The 17,650-nt window shown below is 49.6% G+C and overlaps 1 protein-coding gene across 1 annotated transcript in view; it reads right to left on the bottom strand.

Annotated features, from left to right (window-relative positions):
- LOC129713295 (prominin-2-like) overlaps positions 1–17,650 on the bottom strand; it is a 46,649-nt gene that overhangs the window by 14,347 nt on the left and 14,652 nt on the right. Inside the window, exons 7-16 of the mRNA XM_055662247.1 lie at positions 17,031–17,120; positions 15,895–16,082; positions 12,802–12,876; positions 12,647–12,710; positions 10,393–10,543; positions 6,893–7,045; positions 5,713–5,836; positions 4,054–4,139; positions 2,497–2,581; positions 1,602–1,811 (exon numbers count right to left, since the gene is read on the bottom strand). Of these exons, the coding sequence (XP_055518222.1) occupies positions 1,602–1,811; positions 2,497–2,581; positions 4,054–4,139; positions 5,713–5,836; positions 6,893–7,045; positions 10,393–10,543; positions 12,647–12,710; positions 12,802–12,876; positions 15,895–16,082; positions 17,031–17,120 (1,226 nt within the window). The remainder of the gene's footprint in view (positions 1–1,601; positions 1,812–2,496; positions 2,582–4,053; positions 4,140–5,712; positions 5,837–6,892; positions 7,046–10,392; positions 10,544–12,646; positions 12,711–12,801; positions 12,877–15,894; positions 16,083–17,030; positions 17,121–17,650) is intronic.

The raw sequence follows: 17,650 nt of genomic DNA, 5'->3' as shown, positions 1-17,650 counted from the left end.
AAGGTGAGGTTTAATGGGAACCTGAGGGGCCAAACTTTGCCAGGTTTATTTGAGATAGCTTCATGGATACAAATGGTTTAGAGATATTGGCTGTAACGGGCAGGTTGGTCCAGCAGAGATGGGGCATCTTGGTTGGTTTGGGCAAGTTGGGATGAAGGGCCTGTTTCTGTGCTGTGTGAGTCCATGTTTACACCAATTCTACACTTATCAGATCGAACCCGGGTCTCTGACACTGTAAAGCAGCAACGACTTAACCTGATCTTATTGAGTGAACTAGGGGCTGGCTGCACACTGCGCTCAATAAGATTAACAAGCTGGTGGTCTCGTGTGAAGGTGTCTGTGGAGATAGTGAGGCGGGAGGATTAGGAAAGGTTGGGTCATAACGCTGTCACATGGGCCTGGAATGTAAGGGTTAAACAGACTATATCAGCTAAAATGTTGCCAGCTCAATCACCGTTTACAAAATGTTAAATGGTCAGCTCGACATTAGACTACAAGACCTACACCAAACCCAAACCCCAAACCAATTAGGAGCAGACGAGGGCACATTCGATCCAATTTGTGATCCCAGCTACAAAGACAGATGTGTACAGCAATTCGTTCTTCCCCCGCACACAATTAAAGCATGGAATAATCTCCACCCAACTATAGTTACCCAACCAGACGCAACTACATTTAAAGTAGCTCTTTCTTCCCAATAACCCTTTCTGGTTAAGCCCTCCCTCCACCACCTCCACAGTTTAAATTCCATTTGGAATAATTTGGAGGAGCAAGGAACCAAGGAACCAAGAAGCGGCAGGTTTCAAACCCTGCGTAGGAAAACTGGTAGATGTTCTCGAAGAATGCTTGGGCGAAGTCAAAGTGGCCAGTGGACTGTGAGGCCACACTCAAGGTCACAGAGATAAGCTTTGCTTTTTCCCCAGGGACATCCACTGAAGATAGACACAAAGTGCTGGAGAAACTCAGCGGGTGCAGCAGCATCTATGGAGCGAAGGAAATCGGCGACGTTTCGGGCCAAAACCCTTCTTCAGACTGATCCTTCCGTCCTGGACAAGGCTACAGAGAAGATTTACGAGTTTTTTGCCAGGACTGGAGGGCGAGCTACAGGGAGAGGCTCGTGCTTTCTTCATTTTAAATCTCTGAATGGGCTCGCCCCGCCTTACCTCTCTGAGCTGCTCCACCCATACGCTCCTGCCCGGTCCCTCAGGTCAGCTGGTCAGCTGCTCCTGGAGGTACCGAGGTCTAGTCGGAGGCTCAGAGGGGATAGAGCCTTCTCTGTTGCTGCTCCGGCATTCTGGAACACCCTGCCGTTGCACATCAGACAGGCCCCCTCACTGTCCATCTTCAAATCCAGTGTTAAAACACATTTGTACTCCCTGGCTTTTGACCATGCCTGAGACTTTGCTTCTGTTTGTGGTGTTTTTGATGTTTCTTTATTTTACATGTCTTTTCCTACTATTTCTTTTGATTGTTATTTTTGGTGTGTATTAACTTTTTTGTCAATGATTAGTGATGTACAGCACTTTGTTGCAGCTATGTTTGTTTTTAAAGTGCTCTATAAATAAAATTATTATTATTATTATTATTCATTGATCTGAATCATTGAATCCTGCGTATATTATGGAATGACCAGCCTGAAACCGAACGGCACGGTGAGGACTTACTGTGCCAATGGGACTGGTGTAGCTGGCTGCTTCAACGATGTTGCTTTCAAAGGTCATCAGGTCTCTCCTGGAGGCGCTGTCCAGTAACACGAGACTGCTTAAATCCACATTCAGCTGGTTAACGTTCCGTATAATGTCTCCAGAATACTGGGGTAAAGAAACACAGCCATCACTGTCAATACCATCCATGCTCACGGGGAGGTAATACACCAGCAAAACTCCCCCCCCCTCCCCAATACACATTGTTCACTAGCCCTTGACAGACAAACAGAGTGCTGGAGTAACTCAGCGGGTCAGGCAGCATCTGTGGAGAACATGGATAGGTGACGTTTCACAGAGTGCTGGAGTAACTCAGCGGGTGCAGCAGCATCTATGGAGCTAAGGAAATAGGCAACGTTTCGGGCCGAAACCCAGAAGGGTTTCGGCCCGAAACGTTGCCTATTTCCAGAAGGATTTCGGCCTGAAACGTTGCCTATTTCCTTAGCTCCATAGATGCTGCTGCACCATAACTCAGCGGGTCAGGCAGCATCTGTGGAGAACATGGATAGGTGGCGTTTCACAGAGTGCTGGAGTAACTCAGCGGGTCAGGCAGCATCTGTGGAGAACATGGATAGGTGACGTTTCACAGAGTGCTGGAGTAACTCAGCGGGTCAGGCAGCATCTGTGGTGAAGGCATGGGATAGGTGACGTTTCAGGTGGGGACTGATGTCAGGGAAGTGGGATGGTACAGAGATAGAATGTAGTCGGAGACAGTAAGACTGACACCCTTGCCCAAAGTAGATAACATGCAGAGAATGATGAGCCGAAACACTGGTCATCAGAAGATTCTTACGGTGTTGACGTCGAGATATTTCTCCAGGTCTGCAATCTGTCTGTCTGGTAGGAGGAGCATCAGTGACTTGCCTTCTTCACAATGCCTAACCAAAGAAGAAAGAAGAATGGGTGACGATTATAGAGTCATGGAGTCGTAGGCCCTTTGGCCAAGATTGTCCATGCTGACCAAGATGCCCCATCTATGGCCGTCCCATATCAACAAGGCCAGCATTTGGCCCAATATCCATCTACTATCCATATATCTGTTCTAGTGCCTTTTAAATGATGTTATCGTAAGCGCCTCGTCTATGTCCTGTCATCCAATATCCTCACTACCCACTGAGTGAAACATTTGTCCTTCAGGTTCCTGTTGAGTGCTGGAGTAACCCAGAGGGTCAGGCAGCATCTGTGGAGAACATGGATAGATGACGTTTCACAGAGCGCTGGAGTAACTCAGCGGGTCAGGCAGCATCTGTGGAGAACATGGATAGGTAACGTTTCACAGAGTGCTGGAGTAACTCAGCGGGTCAGGCAGCATCTGTGGAGAACATGGATAGGTGACGTTTCACAGAGTGCTGGAGTAACTCAGCGGGTGCAGCAGCAGCATCTGTGGAGAACATGGATAGGTGACGTTTCAGTTTGGGGCCTTTGTACAGACTGAAGATGGGTCCCGACTTGAAATGTCATCTAGTCCATTCCTGAGTTCCTCCAGTACTGCATTTTGCTCCAGATTCCAGCATCCACAGTTCTGTGTGTGTACAATGTATTAAACACAGAAACAAAGAAACTAGGTGCAGGAGTAGGCCATTCGGCCCTTCGAGCCAGGTCATGGTATGATCGTGGCTGATCATCCAGAATTGGTGTCACTGTCTCCTTCCTCCACTCCCCACTCCCCCCCCCCCCCCCCCCCCCCCCCCCCCCCCCCCCCCCCTCTCCCCCCCCAACTCCCACCTCCCGATAGCCCACCCACACCAGGGACATTCCAGCCTGGCTTGACCATCACTGTCACTCTGCAGAGGTCAGAGATGAGGAATCTGAGGAAGGACATTCTTGCCATAGAGGGAGTGCAGAGAAGGTTCACCAGACTGATTCCTGGGATGTCAGGACTGTCTTGTGAAGAAAGACTGGATAGACTTGGTTTATACTCTCTAGAATTTAGGAGATTGAGAGGGGATCTTATAGAAACTTACAAAATCCTTAAGGGGTTGGACAGGCTAGATGCAGGAAGATTGTTCCCGATGTTGGGGAAGTCCAGGACAAGGGGTCACAGCTTAAGGATAAGGGGGAAATCCTTTAAAACCGAGACGAGGAGAACTTTTTTCACACAGAGAGTGGTGAATCTCTGGAACTCTCTGCCACAGAGGGTAGTTGAGGCCAGTTCATTGGCTATATTTAAGAGGGAGTTAGATGTGGCCCTTGTGGCCAAGGGGATCAGAGAGTATGGAGAGAAGGCAGGTACTGGATACTGAGTTGGATGATCAGCCATGATCATATTAAATGGCGGTGCAGGCTCGAAGGGCCGAATGGCCTCTACTCCTGCACCTAATTTCTATGTTTCTATGTTTCTATGACTGACCTGTAGAGAGAGGAGTAGCTGACCGACGAGTTGAAGACGTTGGAGAGGTCGAACACGAGGTTCTGTCCAGCCAGCTCATCGATCACCTGCAGATAATCACAACACGTTCACACCTGGCTGTGTCACTGGGACAACCTGAGCCCCTCACTCAGCTGAGGAGGAGGAGCCCGAGGGCGGGGGGATGGGAGGAGACAGCTTGAGGGTTAAGGAAGGGGAGGAGACAGCAAGGGCTAGCAAAACTGGGAGAATTCAACGTTCATGCCATCCGGACGCAAGCAGCCCAGGCGGAATATGAGGTGCTGTTCCTCCAATTTCCGGTGTTGCTCACTCTGGCAATGGAGGAGACCCAGGACAGAGAGGTCGGATTGGGAATGGGAGGGGGAGTTGAAGTGCTGAGCCACCGGGAGTTCAGGTAGGTTATTGCGGACTGTGAGCGGAGGTGTTCGGCGAAACGATCGCCCAACCTCCGCTTAGTCTCCCCCATGTAAATCAGCTGACATCTAGAGCAGCGGATGCAGATAAAACAGTACGTTGTCCTACAGCTTTAGGCTGTGCACGCCACAGGCAAGATGAAGGGATACAGCATGGAAACAGGCCCTTCAGCCCACTGGGTCCACACTGACCTGCAATCCCCCACACTAACACTACCCTACACACACTAGAGGCAATTCTTGCATTTACACCAAGTCAATTAACCTACAAACCTGCACGTCTTTGGAGTGTGGGAGGAAACCGTGGAATTCTCTGCCTCAGAGGGCGATGGAGGCAGGTTCTCTGGATGCTTTCATAAGAGAGCTAGATAGGGCTCTTAAATATAGCGGAGTCAGGGGATATGGGGGACCTCTCATGACCATAGCCTGTATGATCGTGAGAGGTCCCCTATGGTTGTGAGAGGTCTCCGATGGTTGTGAGAGGTCCCCTATGGTTGTGAGAGGTCTCCGATGGTTGTGAGAGGTCTCCAATGGTTGTGTGAGAGGTCTCCAATGGTTGTGAGAGGTCCCCTATGGTTGTGAGAGGTCTCCGATGGTTGTGAGAGGTCTCCAAAGAGTCGTAGCGCCTTTCTGGTCGCCGCTGACTTTTCAACATGTTGAAAATGTTGGCGACCTATGACGGGAGCCAGCAGTCGCCTGTAAAGGTGGCTCTATGTTGTGGGACAGGGTCTTTATAAAGCTAAACCCTTGACAGGTAGTTGGGTGATGCAGCCAGCGTGGGGCTGGTGGCTCGGTGACTACCTGCAGAGCGATGTCTTGACCCTTGACCCTCTCCACCTTGACCCTCTCCACCTTGACCCTTGACCCTCTCCACCTCGACCCTTGACCCTCTCCACCTTGACCCTTGACCCTCTCCACCTCGACCCTTGACCCTCTCCACCTTGACCCTTGACCCTTGACCCTCTCCACCTCGACTTTGACCCTCTCCACCTCGACCCTTGACCCTCTCCACCTCGACCCTTGACCCTCTCCACCTTTGACCCTCTCCACCTTGACCCTTGACCCTCTCCACCTCGACCCTTGACCCTCTCCACCTCGACCCTCTCCACCTCGACCCTTGACCCTCTCCACCTTGACCCTTGGCCCTCTCCACCTTGACCCTTGACCCTCTCCACCTTGACCCTTGACCCACGGGCGCCAGGAGCAGCTGTGACGAGGTCTCGCCTACCTGGTAGATTTCTCCGCTCTCCCACGGTTTACAGCCGGACGTGCGAGCGTTCCCTCCAACGTAGAAGGTGACAAACACCAGGAGAATGAGCAGCGGGGAGAAGATAAAGCTGAATCCCACGCTCCTGTTGGACGACAACACAGTCACAGTCACAGTCTGGACAGCTGGACAATCATAAGGTGATAGGAGCAGAATTAGGCCATTCAGCCCATCAAGTCTACTCCGCCATTCAACCCCTGACCCCCGCACTAATCAAGAATCTATCTATCTCTGCCTTAAATATGTCCATTGACTTGTGGCCTCCACCAGTTGCAAAGAATTCCACAGATTCACCACCCTCTGACTAAAGAAATTCCTCCTCATCTCCTTCCTAAAGGAACATCCTTTAATACTGAGGCTGTGCCCTCTGGTCCTAGACTCTCCCACTGGTGGAAACATCCTCTCCACATCCACTCTGTCGATAGATACACGCTCGGTGCATGAGAGGAACTGGGTTTAACCGTCATACAATGGGGATAGAGGCCCTTCAGCCCACTAAATCCATGCTAACCATTAATCACCTGTTCTCAGTAGTTCCATATCCCTCCAAAACTGTCCTATCCGTGTACCTGTCTAACTGTTTCTTAAACGTTGGGATAGTCCCAGCCTCAACTACCTCCTCTGGCAGCTTGTTCCATACACCCACCCCCCTCTGTGTGAAAAAGTTACCCCTCAGATTCCTATTAAATCTTTTCCCCTTCACCTTGAACCTGTGTCCTCTGGTCCTCGATTCCCCTACTCTGGGCACGAGACTCTGTGCATCTACTCGATCTATTCCTCTCATGATTTTATACGCCTCTATAAGATGCCCCCTCATCCTCCTACGCTCCAAGGAATAGAGACCCAGCGTACTCAACCTCTCCCTGTAGCTCACACCCTCTAGTCCTGGCAACATCCTCATGAATCATCTCTGAACCCGTTCAAGCTTGACAATATTTTTCCTGTAACACGGTGCCCAGTCTTTCTGCTGACTGGTTAGCTGGGAACAAAAGGCAATTCACTGTACCTCAGTACACGTGACGATATACTACACGGAACTGAGTGAATCCACACACGCCCTGGCCACTGCAATTGTGCCAGTGAGCTGCCCTTGATTGGTGGCTGCTGTGAGTGTTCGTCACCTCTCCCGACGCAAACTTACGCCATCAGGAAGTTAGCTCCGGACTCTGAACATGCATTGCTCCCATAGGCGTCCTCCCTGGTTGCGATTCCTGCAGTTCCCAGGCCCAGCCCCAGTGCATTTAATGCGATGATTAAGAGAATGATGCAGCAGAGGACGATGCTGACGACCCACCTGCAGCAAAAGAAAGATTTGCATTTAGTTTATTTGGAGTTTAGAGATACAGCGCGGAAACATTCGGCAGCGACCAGCGATCCCCGCACAGTAGCACCAGCACTACACACACTAGGGACAATTTACACATTCAACAAGCCACTTAACCTACAAACCTGCACGTCTTTGGAGTGTGGGAGGAAACCAAAGATCTCGGAGAAAACCCACGCAGGTCACGGGGAAGACGTGCAAACTCCGTACAGGCAGCACCCGAGGTCGGGATTGAACCCGGGTCTCTGGCGCTGCAAGCGCTGTAAAGGGGCTGTCCCACTGCGGCAACTTAATTGGCTAGTTTAGAAGAGTTTAGGAGAGTTTGAAAAAGTGTCATGTTGAAGACCTCCTTCAACTATGTTGAAGACAAGCTACAACTAGCTACAACTAACTTCGGGAAAATTGGACACCGAATTGTGGAGAGTGAAGAAGACCTCCTTCAACCTCCCTTCAACCTCCCTTCGACTATGATGAAGACTAGCTTCGACTACCCTCGATTGCCTACGACTAACATGCCGACCTACTACGACTAAACCTACGAGTAAAAAAAGTATCGATTTTTTCCATGGTGACCTTTTTTCATTCGCGGGCATTTTTCAGCATGTTGAAAAATATGCCGCGACCTAGCTGAGGCCTCGAGTACGCGGGGACCACTCTCGAGCATGAAGGAGAGTTACAAAGACCTCCCAGGACCTGGTGTCGACCATGCTGCGAGTTCGAGTCGAGGGCAAACTCTTCTAAACTCGACAATTAGGTCACCGCAGTGGGACAGCCCCTTAAGGCCGCAACTCTGTCACCAATGTCACCTATTCCTTCTCTCCAGAGATGCTGTCTCACCCGCTGAGTTACTCCAGCATTTTGTGTCTATCTACAGCTTAGAGTGTACGCGCTGATGTGAATGCACAGCAGCAAACTCCACAAACTCCAAATAAATATTGACACGGTTTAGATGTATATTTATTATTCCCAATGTTGGGGGAGTACAGAACCAGCGGCCACAGTTTAAGAATAAGGGATAGTTCATTGAAAATGGAGATGAGGACAGTTTTTTTCACACAGAGAGTGGTGAGTCTGTGGAATTCTCTGCCTCAGTAGGCGGTGGAGGCAGGTTCTCTGGATGCTTTCAAGAGAGAGGGCTCTTAAAGATAGCGGAGTCAGGGGATATGGGGAGAAGGCAGGAATGGGGTACTGATTGTGGATGATCAGCCATGATCACATTGAATGGCGGTGCTGGCTTGAAGGGCTGAATGGCCTCTACTCCTGCACATATTGTCTATTGTACAAGGAACCGTTTTATTTTGTATGGCGTGCAAACATAGAAACATAGAAATTAGGTGCAGGAGTAGGCCATTCGGCCCTTCGAGCCTGCACCGCCATTCAATATGATCATGGCTGATCATCCAACTCAGTATCCCGTACCTGCCTTCTCTCCATACCCCCTGATCCCCTTAGCCACAAGGGCCACATCTAACTCCCTCTTAAATATAGCCAATGAAGTGGCCTCAACTACCCTCTGTGGCAGAGAATTCCACAGATTCACCACTCTCTGTGTGAAAAAAGTTCTTCTCATCTCGGTCCTAAAAGATTTCCCCCCTTATCCTTAAGCTGTGACCCCTTGTCCTGGACTTCCCCAACATCGGGAACAATCTTCCTGCATCTAGCCTGTCCAACCCCTTAAGAATTTTGTAAGTTTCTATAAGATCCCCCCTCAATCTCCTAAATTCTAGAGAGTACAAACCGAGTCTATCCAGTCTTTCTTCATAAGACAGTCCTGGCATCCCAGGAATCAGTCTGGTGAACCTTCTCTGCACTCCCTCTATGGCAATAATGTCCTTCCTCAGATTTGGAGACCGAAACTGTACGCAATACAGACCAAAACTGTACGCAATAGGATACTATAACTAGTTATAATGAAGTGAAACTCAAGAACAATAGGCAGAGCAAAGAGGAAGAAACAGAATATAGGTCTCAGCATTGTAAGATTAACAATAACTGTAGTTGTCTAACAATTTTCATGCAATTAAATTGAACCCAAAGTGCTTTTCATCCAAAACACAGGTCGAATTGCCATCGCCCGCCTGGGGCTTTGACTGACATCGGGACGGGAATGGGGAGTGCAGGGGAGAGAGAAGTTTTTTTGCCTTCCATCATTGCGAGGAGGAGATGCGCTGTGATGGATGTCTGTGTAAATTGTGTTGTGTCTTGGGTCTATTTTTCTTGTATGTATGACTGCAGAAACAACATTTCATTTGAGCCTCTATGAGGTTCAAGTGACAAATAAATTGTATTGTGTATTGTGAAACAAAAATACCATTTAAAATAGGAAGGGCTTAGTCACTTAATTACATAAAAGGCACAGATTTATATTAAAAATGTAAAATAAAATTAAATAAATGGGGAGTGTAAAGGGACCAAAAGCAAAAGCACTGATGTCAATTACAGAGTTCCATATAAAAATAACACATTTAATTATTTGGCGCCTTTCAAGAGTCTCAAGGACACCTTACAAAAATTTAGCAAGTAGAGGAAAAACATGTAAGTGGAATGAAATAAATAGTAGAGACATGACTGGTACACAAAGTAAAGACAGAATTCAATACAAAATATACTATGTGTTTAAGAAGGAACTGCAGATGCTGGAAAATCGAAGGTGGACAAAAGTGCTGGAGAAACTCAGCGGGTGCAGCAGCATCTATGGAGCAGAGGAAATAGGTGGCATTTCGGGCCGAAACCCTTCTTCAGACCGAAGGAAATAGGCAACGTTTTGGGCCGAAACCCGGAAGGGTTTCGGCCCGAAACGTTGCCTATTTCCAGAAGGATTTCAGCCCGAAACGTTGCCTATTTCCAGAAGGATTTCAGCCCGAAACGTTGCCTATTTCCAGAAGGATTTCAGCCCGAAACGTTGCCTATTTCCAGAAGGATTTCAGCCCGAAACGTTGCCTATTTCCAGAAGGATTTCGGCCCGAAACGTTGCCTATTACCAGAAGGATTTCGGCCCAAAACGTTGCCTATTTCCAGAAGGATTTCGGCCCTAAACGTTGCCTATTTCCAGAAGGGTTTCGGCCCGAAACGTTGCCTATTTCCTTCGCTCCATAGATGCAGCTGCACCCGCTGAGTTACTCCTGCATTTTTTGTCTACCTTCGATTTTCCAGCATCTGCAGTTCCTTCTTAAACAATCCTCTCCTCATCCTCCAGCGATCCAGAGAAAACTATCCAAGTCTGTCCGACCCTTTTGTGTCGGAAGTCAAACACATCACTGAAGGAGGAGTGGGGGGGGGGAAATCTCCGGAGAACCATCGCTTCCATGTTGACGTACCTGTAGTAATCGTATTGCTTCACCTGAGCGGAGGCTTCCGCTACCTGTGGGGAGTTAGCAAAGGTGTCCACCTCCTGAAGGGCAGCTGGAAATTGGAACTTCAGGTTGGAGTTCAGGTTTCTTTCAATGTCATTTATAACTTGTTTGACATCTGTGGAAACCACAAGAACAGGTTTACGCAAGTAAACAAGGCAGCCGGCAAAACACAGTGGCATCAATGCACCAGGACTTCCTCTTCAAAGCAATGATTCACACTAACATAGAAACATAGAAACATAGAAATTAGGTGCAGGAGTAGAGGCCATTCGGCCCTTCGAGCCTGCACCGCCATTCAATATGATCATGGCTGATCATCCAACTCAGTATCCTGTACCTGCCTTCTCTCCATACCCCCTGATCCCTTTAGCCACAAGGGCCACATCTAACTCCCACTTAAATAGCCAATGAACTGTGGCCTCAACTACCCTCTGTGGCAGAGATTTCCAGAGATTCACCACTCTCTGCGTGAAAAAAGTTCTTCTCATCTCGGTTTTAAAGGATTTCCCCCTTATCCTTAAGCTGTGACCCCTTGTCCTGGTAACCAACAATAAAAGTTCTTCACCTCCCCCCCTTCCCCCTACTTCCCCCCTCCCCTTCCCCCCTCCTCTCCTCCTCCCCCCTCTTCCCTTCCCCCACATCCTCTCTTCTCCTCCACCCCCCCCTCCCCCCTCCTCTCCCCCCACTTACCCTCTTCCCTTCCCCTCCCCCCCCCTCCACCCCATTTCCTCCTCCTCTCCCTCCTCCTCCTCCTTCCCCCCTCCCCCCCCCATATTCCCTCCTCTGGCTTCACTATTCACACCACCTCCCTCACACCTTTCACCTTTTTATCGCTGGCCTTTGTCCAACCGTGTGGCCATCAAGTCCCTCCCCCTCACCTCTATCCACCTCTCACTCCCCAGGCTTGGTCCTCCTCCCCTCCCCCCCACTGCAGTCAATCTGTAGAAGGGCCTTGGCCTGACCCGCTGAGTTACTCCAGCACTCTGTGAAACGTCACCTATCCATGTTCTCCACAGATGCTGCTGCACCCGCTGAGTTACTCCAGTACTCTGTGAAACGTCACCTAACCATGTTCTCCATAGATGCTGCCTGACCCGCTGAGTTATGGTGCAGCAGCATCTATGGAGCTAAGGAAATAGGCAACGTTTCGGGCCAAACCTTCTGGAAATAGGCAACGTTTCGGGCCGAAACCCGGAAGGGTTTCGGCCCGAAACGTTGCCTATTTCCTTAGCTCCATAGATGCTGCTGCACCCGCTGAGTTACTCCAGCACTCTGTGAAACATCACCTATCCATGTTCTCCACAGATGCTGCCTGACCCACTGAGTTACATAGAAACATAGAAACATAGAAATTAGGTGCCGGAGTAGGCCATTCAGCCCTTCGAGCCTGCACCGCCATTCAATATGATCATGGCTGATCATCCAACTCAGTATCCCGTACCTGCCTTCTCTCCATACCCCCTGATCCCCTTAGCCACAAGGGCCACCTCTAACTCCCTCTTAAATATAGCCAATGAACTGGCCTCAACTACCCTCTGTGGCAGAGAGTTCCAGAGATTCACCACTCTCTATGTGAAAAAAGTTCTCCTCATCTCGGTTCTAAAGGATTTCCCCCTTATCCTTAAGCTGTGACCCCTTGTCCTGGACTTCCCCAACATCGGGAACAATCTTCCTGCATCTAGCCTGTCCAACCCCTTAAGAATTTTGTAAGTTTCTATAAGATCCCCTCTCAATCTCCTAAATTCTAGAGAGTATAAACCAAGTCTATCCAGTCTTTCTTCATAAGACAGTCCTGACATCCCAGGAATCAGTCTGGTGAACCTTCTCTGCACTCCCTCTATGGCAAGAATGTCCTTCCTCAGATTTGGAGACCAAAACTGTACGCAATACTCCAGGTGTGGTCTCACCAAGACCCTGTACAACTGCAGTAGAACCTCCCTGCTCCTATACTCAAATCCTCTTGCTATGAAAGCCAACATACCATTCGCTTTCTTTACTGCCTGCTGCACCTGCATGCCTACCTTCAATGACTGGTGTACCATGACACCCAGGTCTCGCTGCATCTCCCCCTTTCCCAATCGGCCACCATTTAGATAATAATCTGCTTTCCCATTTTTGCCACCAAAATGGATAACCTCACATTTATCCACATTTATACACATTACTCCAGCACTCTGTGCCTATCTTTAAGTAAAGGCTCTCCCGCCAACCCAATCACCTGTGAATATCTGCGAGGTTTGACTCGTCACCCTCCGAGGAATGTCGATAAAGGTTTGATTGGCCTGGGGGGAAGACAAGGCATGGATTTTATCCTGGCCAAGGGCTGGACTCTTGGACAATACAGTGAACTAGTGGACATTACATATTGGTTACCTGTTGCACAGAGTTGGTCAGCGAGGCTGTGGAGATACTCATGGCTTTGTCGAACGCCACTTGGACATCTGGAGGCTAAAGAGATTGGAGACAGGTTACTGGTGGAGTAGTTTTTAGTTTAGAGATACAGTGAGGAAACAAGCCCTTCGGCCCACCGAGCCGGCACCAACTGGCGATCCCCGTCCATTTACACTATGCTGTCTGTACGGAGTTTGCACGTTCTCCCCGTGACCTGCGTGGGTTTTCTCCAAGATCTTCGGTTTCCTCCCACACTCCAAAGACGTGCAGGTTTGTAGGTAAATTGGCTTGGTGTAAGTGTAAATTGTCCCCAGTGTGTGTAGGATAGTGTTAGCGTGCGGGGATCGCTGGTCGGCGCGGACTCGATGGGCTGAAGGGCCTGTTTCTGCGCTGTATCTCTAAACTAAACTAAACTGCCCACGTCCGATAATCAGACAACGAACAACAACCTCTGCTCAATATTTCGTTAACTGGTCATTTTTCTTATAATTTTAGGCCCCGACCAAACTTCTTGCACAGTTTTCATTGCCAAAGGACAAAGTGTTCTCAGATCTTGACCGTAAGTATAAGATGAGTTAATACCTACACAATCTACTTGTATGTTAGAAGGAGCGGACACTGGTTTGAACTGAAGATAGACACAAAAAGCTGGAGTAACTCCGCTGGACAGGCAGCATCCATGGAGAGAAGAATGGGTGATGTTCCGGATCATTGTGTTTAGAAGTTGCTCTTCAAACTAAAATCCATCAGGATAATGTGGGGAAGGTTTCTCCACAAACGTTTCAGGAACTCTGGAGACTGAAGAAGGGTCTCGACCCGAAACGTCACCCATTCCTTCTCTCCCGAGACGCTGCCTGTCCCGCTGAGTTACTCCAGAACTTTGTGTCTAACTTCTGCTTACCTGTATCCACCTATCACTGGCTAGGCTTTGGCTTGCATCCACCTCTCTTCCAGCTTTCTCTCCCCCCCCCCCCCCCCCCCCCAACCCCCCCCTCAACCCCCCCCCCTTCCACAATCAACCTGAAGAATCGTCCCAAATCAAAACGTCACCTATCCATGTTCTCCACAGATGCTGCCTGACCCGCTGAGTTATGGTGCAGCAGCATCTATGGAGCTAAGGAAATAGGCAACGTTTCGGGCTGAAATCCTTCTGGAAATAGGCAACGTTTCGGGCCGAAACCCGGAAGGGTTTCGGCCCGAAACGTTACCTATTTCCTTAGCTCCATAGATGCTGCTGCACATGCTGAGTTACTCCAGCACTCTGTGAAACATCACCTATCCATGTTCTCCAGTTACTCCAGCACTCTGTGAAACGTCACCTATCCATGTTCTCCACAGATGCTGCCTGACCCGCTGAGTTACTCCAGCACTCTGTGTCTATCTTTAAGTAAAGGTCCTCCCGACAACCCAATCGCCTGTGAATATCTGCTGAGTTAAGGTGCAGCAGCATCTATGGAGCGAAGGAAATAGGCAACGTTTTGGGCCGAAACCCGAAAGGTTGTCCTCCACAGATGCTGCCTGGGGATCGCTAGTCGGTGTGGACTCGGTGGGCCGAAGGGCCTGTTTCCGCGCTGTATCTCTAAATTAAACTAAATGAAATGAAACTAAAAGGTGATAAAATGTTCCAATGCGGGTGCCTGTTGTGTGGGAACTGCTACCCAGCGATTGTTTCGACACAGTCACGGAGCAGCTGGGATAAACAGATCCAAGGTGAAGTGGAGGTTAGTCACACAGCACGGAAACAGGCCCTTCAGCCCAACCCACCCATGCCTACATGGATGCTTGATCTATGCTAGCCCCACCTGCCTGCATTTGGCCCATATCCCTCTGATGTATTCAAGAGAGAGTTAGAGATAGGGCTTAGGGCTGACAGAATCAAGGGATATGGGGGAGAAGGCAGGAACGGGATGATCAGCCATGATCACATTGAATGGCGGTGCTGGCTTTGGGGCTGAATAGCCAACTCCTGCACCTGTTATCTATGTTTCTATGTTTCTATGAATCTGTCCTGTACATGTACCGGGCCAAATGTGTTTTATAAGTTGCCTCAACTACCTCCTCTGGCAGCTGGTTCCATATCCCTACCACCCTCTGTGTGGAAAAGTTGCCCCAACCTCCTGTGACTTGTTCTTTACAGAGCAGGGAAGCATCTAACAAGGTAGACAAAAGTGCTGGAGAAACTCAGCGGGTGCAGCAGCATCTATGGAGCGAAGGAAATAGGCAACGTTTTGGGCCGAAACCCTTCCGGGTTTCGGCCCGAAACGTTGCCTATTTCCTTCAGTCTGAAGAAGTGTCTCTGCCCGAAACGTTGCCTATTTCCTTCGCTCCATAGATGCTGCCTCACCCGCTGAGTTTCTCCAGCATTTTCGTCTACCTTCGATTTTCCAGCATCTGCACAGTTCCTTCTTAAACACATAGTATATATGGACTAAGGGGAGACTAAGCGGAGGTTGGGCGATCGTTTCGCCGAACACCTCCGCTCACAGTCCGCAATAACCAACCTGACCTCCCGGTGGCTCAGCACTTCAACTCCCCCTCCCATTCCCAATCCGACCTCCCTGTCCTGGGTCTCCTCCATTGCCAGAGTGAGCAACACCGGAAATTGGAGGAACAGCACCTCATATTCCGCCTGGGCTGCTTGCGTCCTGATGGCATGAACGTTGAATTCTCCCAGTTTTGCTAGCCCTTGCTGTCTCCTCCCCTTCCTTAACCCTCGAGCTCCTCCTCCCATCCCCCTGCCCTCGGGCTCTTCCTCCTCCCCTCCCACCCCCCATCAGTCTGAAGAAGGGTTTCGGCCCCGAAACGTCGCCTATTTCCTTCACTCCATAGATGCTGCTGCACCCGCTGAGTTTCTCCAGCAATTTTGTCTACCCTAGTATATATGGAACTCTGTATTAGACATCAGTGTATTCGCTTTTTGTCCCTTTACACTCTACATTTTTCATTTTTTATTTTATATTTTTATATAAATCTGTGCGTTTTATGTTATTGTCGATGTACTAATGGTATTTTTGTTTAGGCATGGGAAGGTAACCCCTCGAGGCACAGAGTGGTGGTGTATCCTGCCATACATACCAGGTTGAAGGTGAAGTCAGTCTGCAGTCTATTGGCTTGTCCCAAAGCAGAGCGACAGCCCACACAGTTTTGGTCATTCAGCGTGGAGACGATATCGGCCTTTGCCGAGCTCAGCTGAGCTGACAGCTGTGCCAGAGAGCCTTTGGCAGCATTGATGTCCAGCAGGTGGGTCTTCACAGTGTCGACGTCTGGAGGGGAGAGAGGCACAACGTGGGGGTTAACGGGAGATAGTGTCAGAACGCGGGGCGGCACGGTGGCGCAGCGGGTACAACTGCTGCATCGCTGCGCCAGAGAGCCACGCTCGATCCTGTCCGTGTGGCGTTTGCACGTTCTCCGTGTGACCTGCGTGGGTTTTCTCCGAGTGCTCCGGTTTCCCCCTGCATTTCAAGGACGTGCAGGTTTATCGGCTTGTGTAGGATAGTGTTAGTGTAGGTGGATCGCTGGTCAGAGCAGACTAGGTGGGACAAAGGGGCATGTTTCCATGCTGTATCTCTAAACTAAGATGTCCCATCAAAGCTGCTCACATTTTCCCCCATTCGTTCCATTTCCTATTCATCTACTGGTTCAAATATCTTTTAAATGCTGTTTTAAATTCCTGCCACAATCCCTTCTCTGGCAGTTTGGTCCACCCACCCTGTCAGCCAAAACGTTGCTCCTCACGTTCCTAATAAATCCTTGTCTTCTCCCTATACCTCTGTAAGATCATCCCACATCCTGCGCTCCAAGGAATAGAGTCCCAGCCTGCCCAACCTCTCCCTGTAGCTCAGTCCCTCAGGTCCTGGTAACATCCTCGTAAATCTTCCCTGCACTTTCTTCAGCTGAGTGCTATCCTTCTTTAGTTTAGTTTAGAGATACAGCTCGGAAACAGGCCCTTCAGCCCATCGAGTCCGTGCCGACCAGCGATCCCCGCACACTAACACTATCCTACACACACACACTGGGGACAATTTACACACTTACACCAAGCCAATTAACTTACGAACCTGTACGTCTTTGGGGTGTGGGAGGAAACGGAAGATCTCGGAGAAAACCCAGGCAGGCCACGGGGAGAACGTGCAAACTCCGTACAGACAGCGCCCGTAGTCGGGATGGAACCCGGCACTGCACCGATGGAGAGGTGAATGTTGAGCCCTTACCTGGTATCCGTGCAGATGCCATGGCCAGCACGGGGCCAACTATCGGCCACAGGGCATCTCTGACCATTACACCAAGGGTCCTGTTTACACCTGGAAAAGACAAGGGTAAAGTGAGGCATGAACGCAGCTCCCTTTCAATGTCGTAGCACAGAACCTGAATCACACAGCGGGTCAGGCTGCATCTGTGGATATACAAGCATTAACTGTAATTCTCTTCGCGCAGATGCTGCCCGACCTGCTGAGTGTTTATAGTCCCAGCTACCGTCATCAATTAGTGAATAGACACAAGGAACTGCGTGTAGTGGAATCTTGAATGACACAGCACAGAGTGCTGGAGTAACTCAGCGGGTCAGGCAGCATCTGTGGAGAACATGGATAGGTGACGTTTCACAGAGTGCTGGAGTAACTCAGCGGGTCAGGCAGCATCTGTGGAGAACATGGATAGGTGACGTTTCACAGAGTGCTGGAGTAACTCAGCGGGTCAGGCAGCATCTGTGGAGAACATGGAAATAGGTGACGTTTCACAGAAACCTGGAGTTTCAGCGGGTGCAGCAGCATCTATGGAGCTAAGGAAATAGGCAACGTTTCGGGCCGAAACCCTTCCGGGTTTCGACCCAAAA

Source organism: Leucoraja erinacea, chromosome 35 (genome assembly GCF_028641065.1).
Source record: "Leucoraja erinacea ecotype New England chromosome 35, Leri_hhj_1, whole genome shotgun sequence".
Classification (NCBI taxonomy): Eukaryota; Metazoa; Chordata; class Chondrichthyes; order Rajiformes; family Rajidae; genus Leucoraja; species Leucoraja erinaceus.
This window is presented reverse-complemented; position numbering and strand designations above follow the sequence as displayed.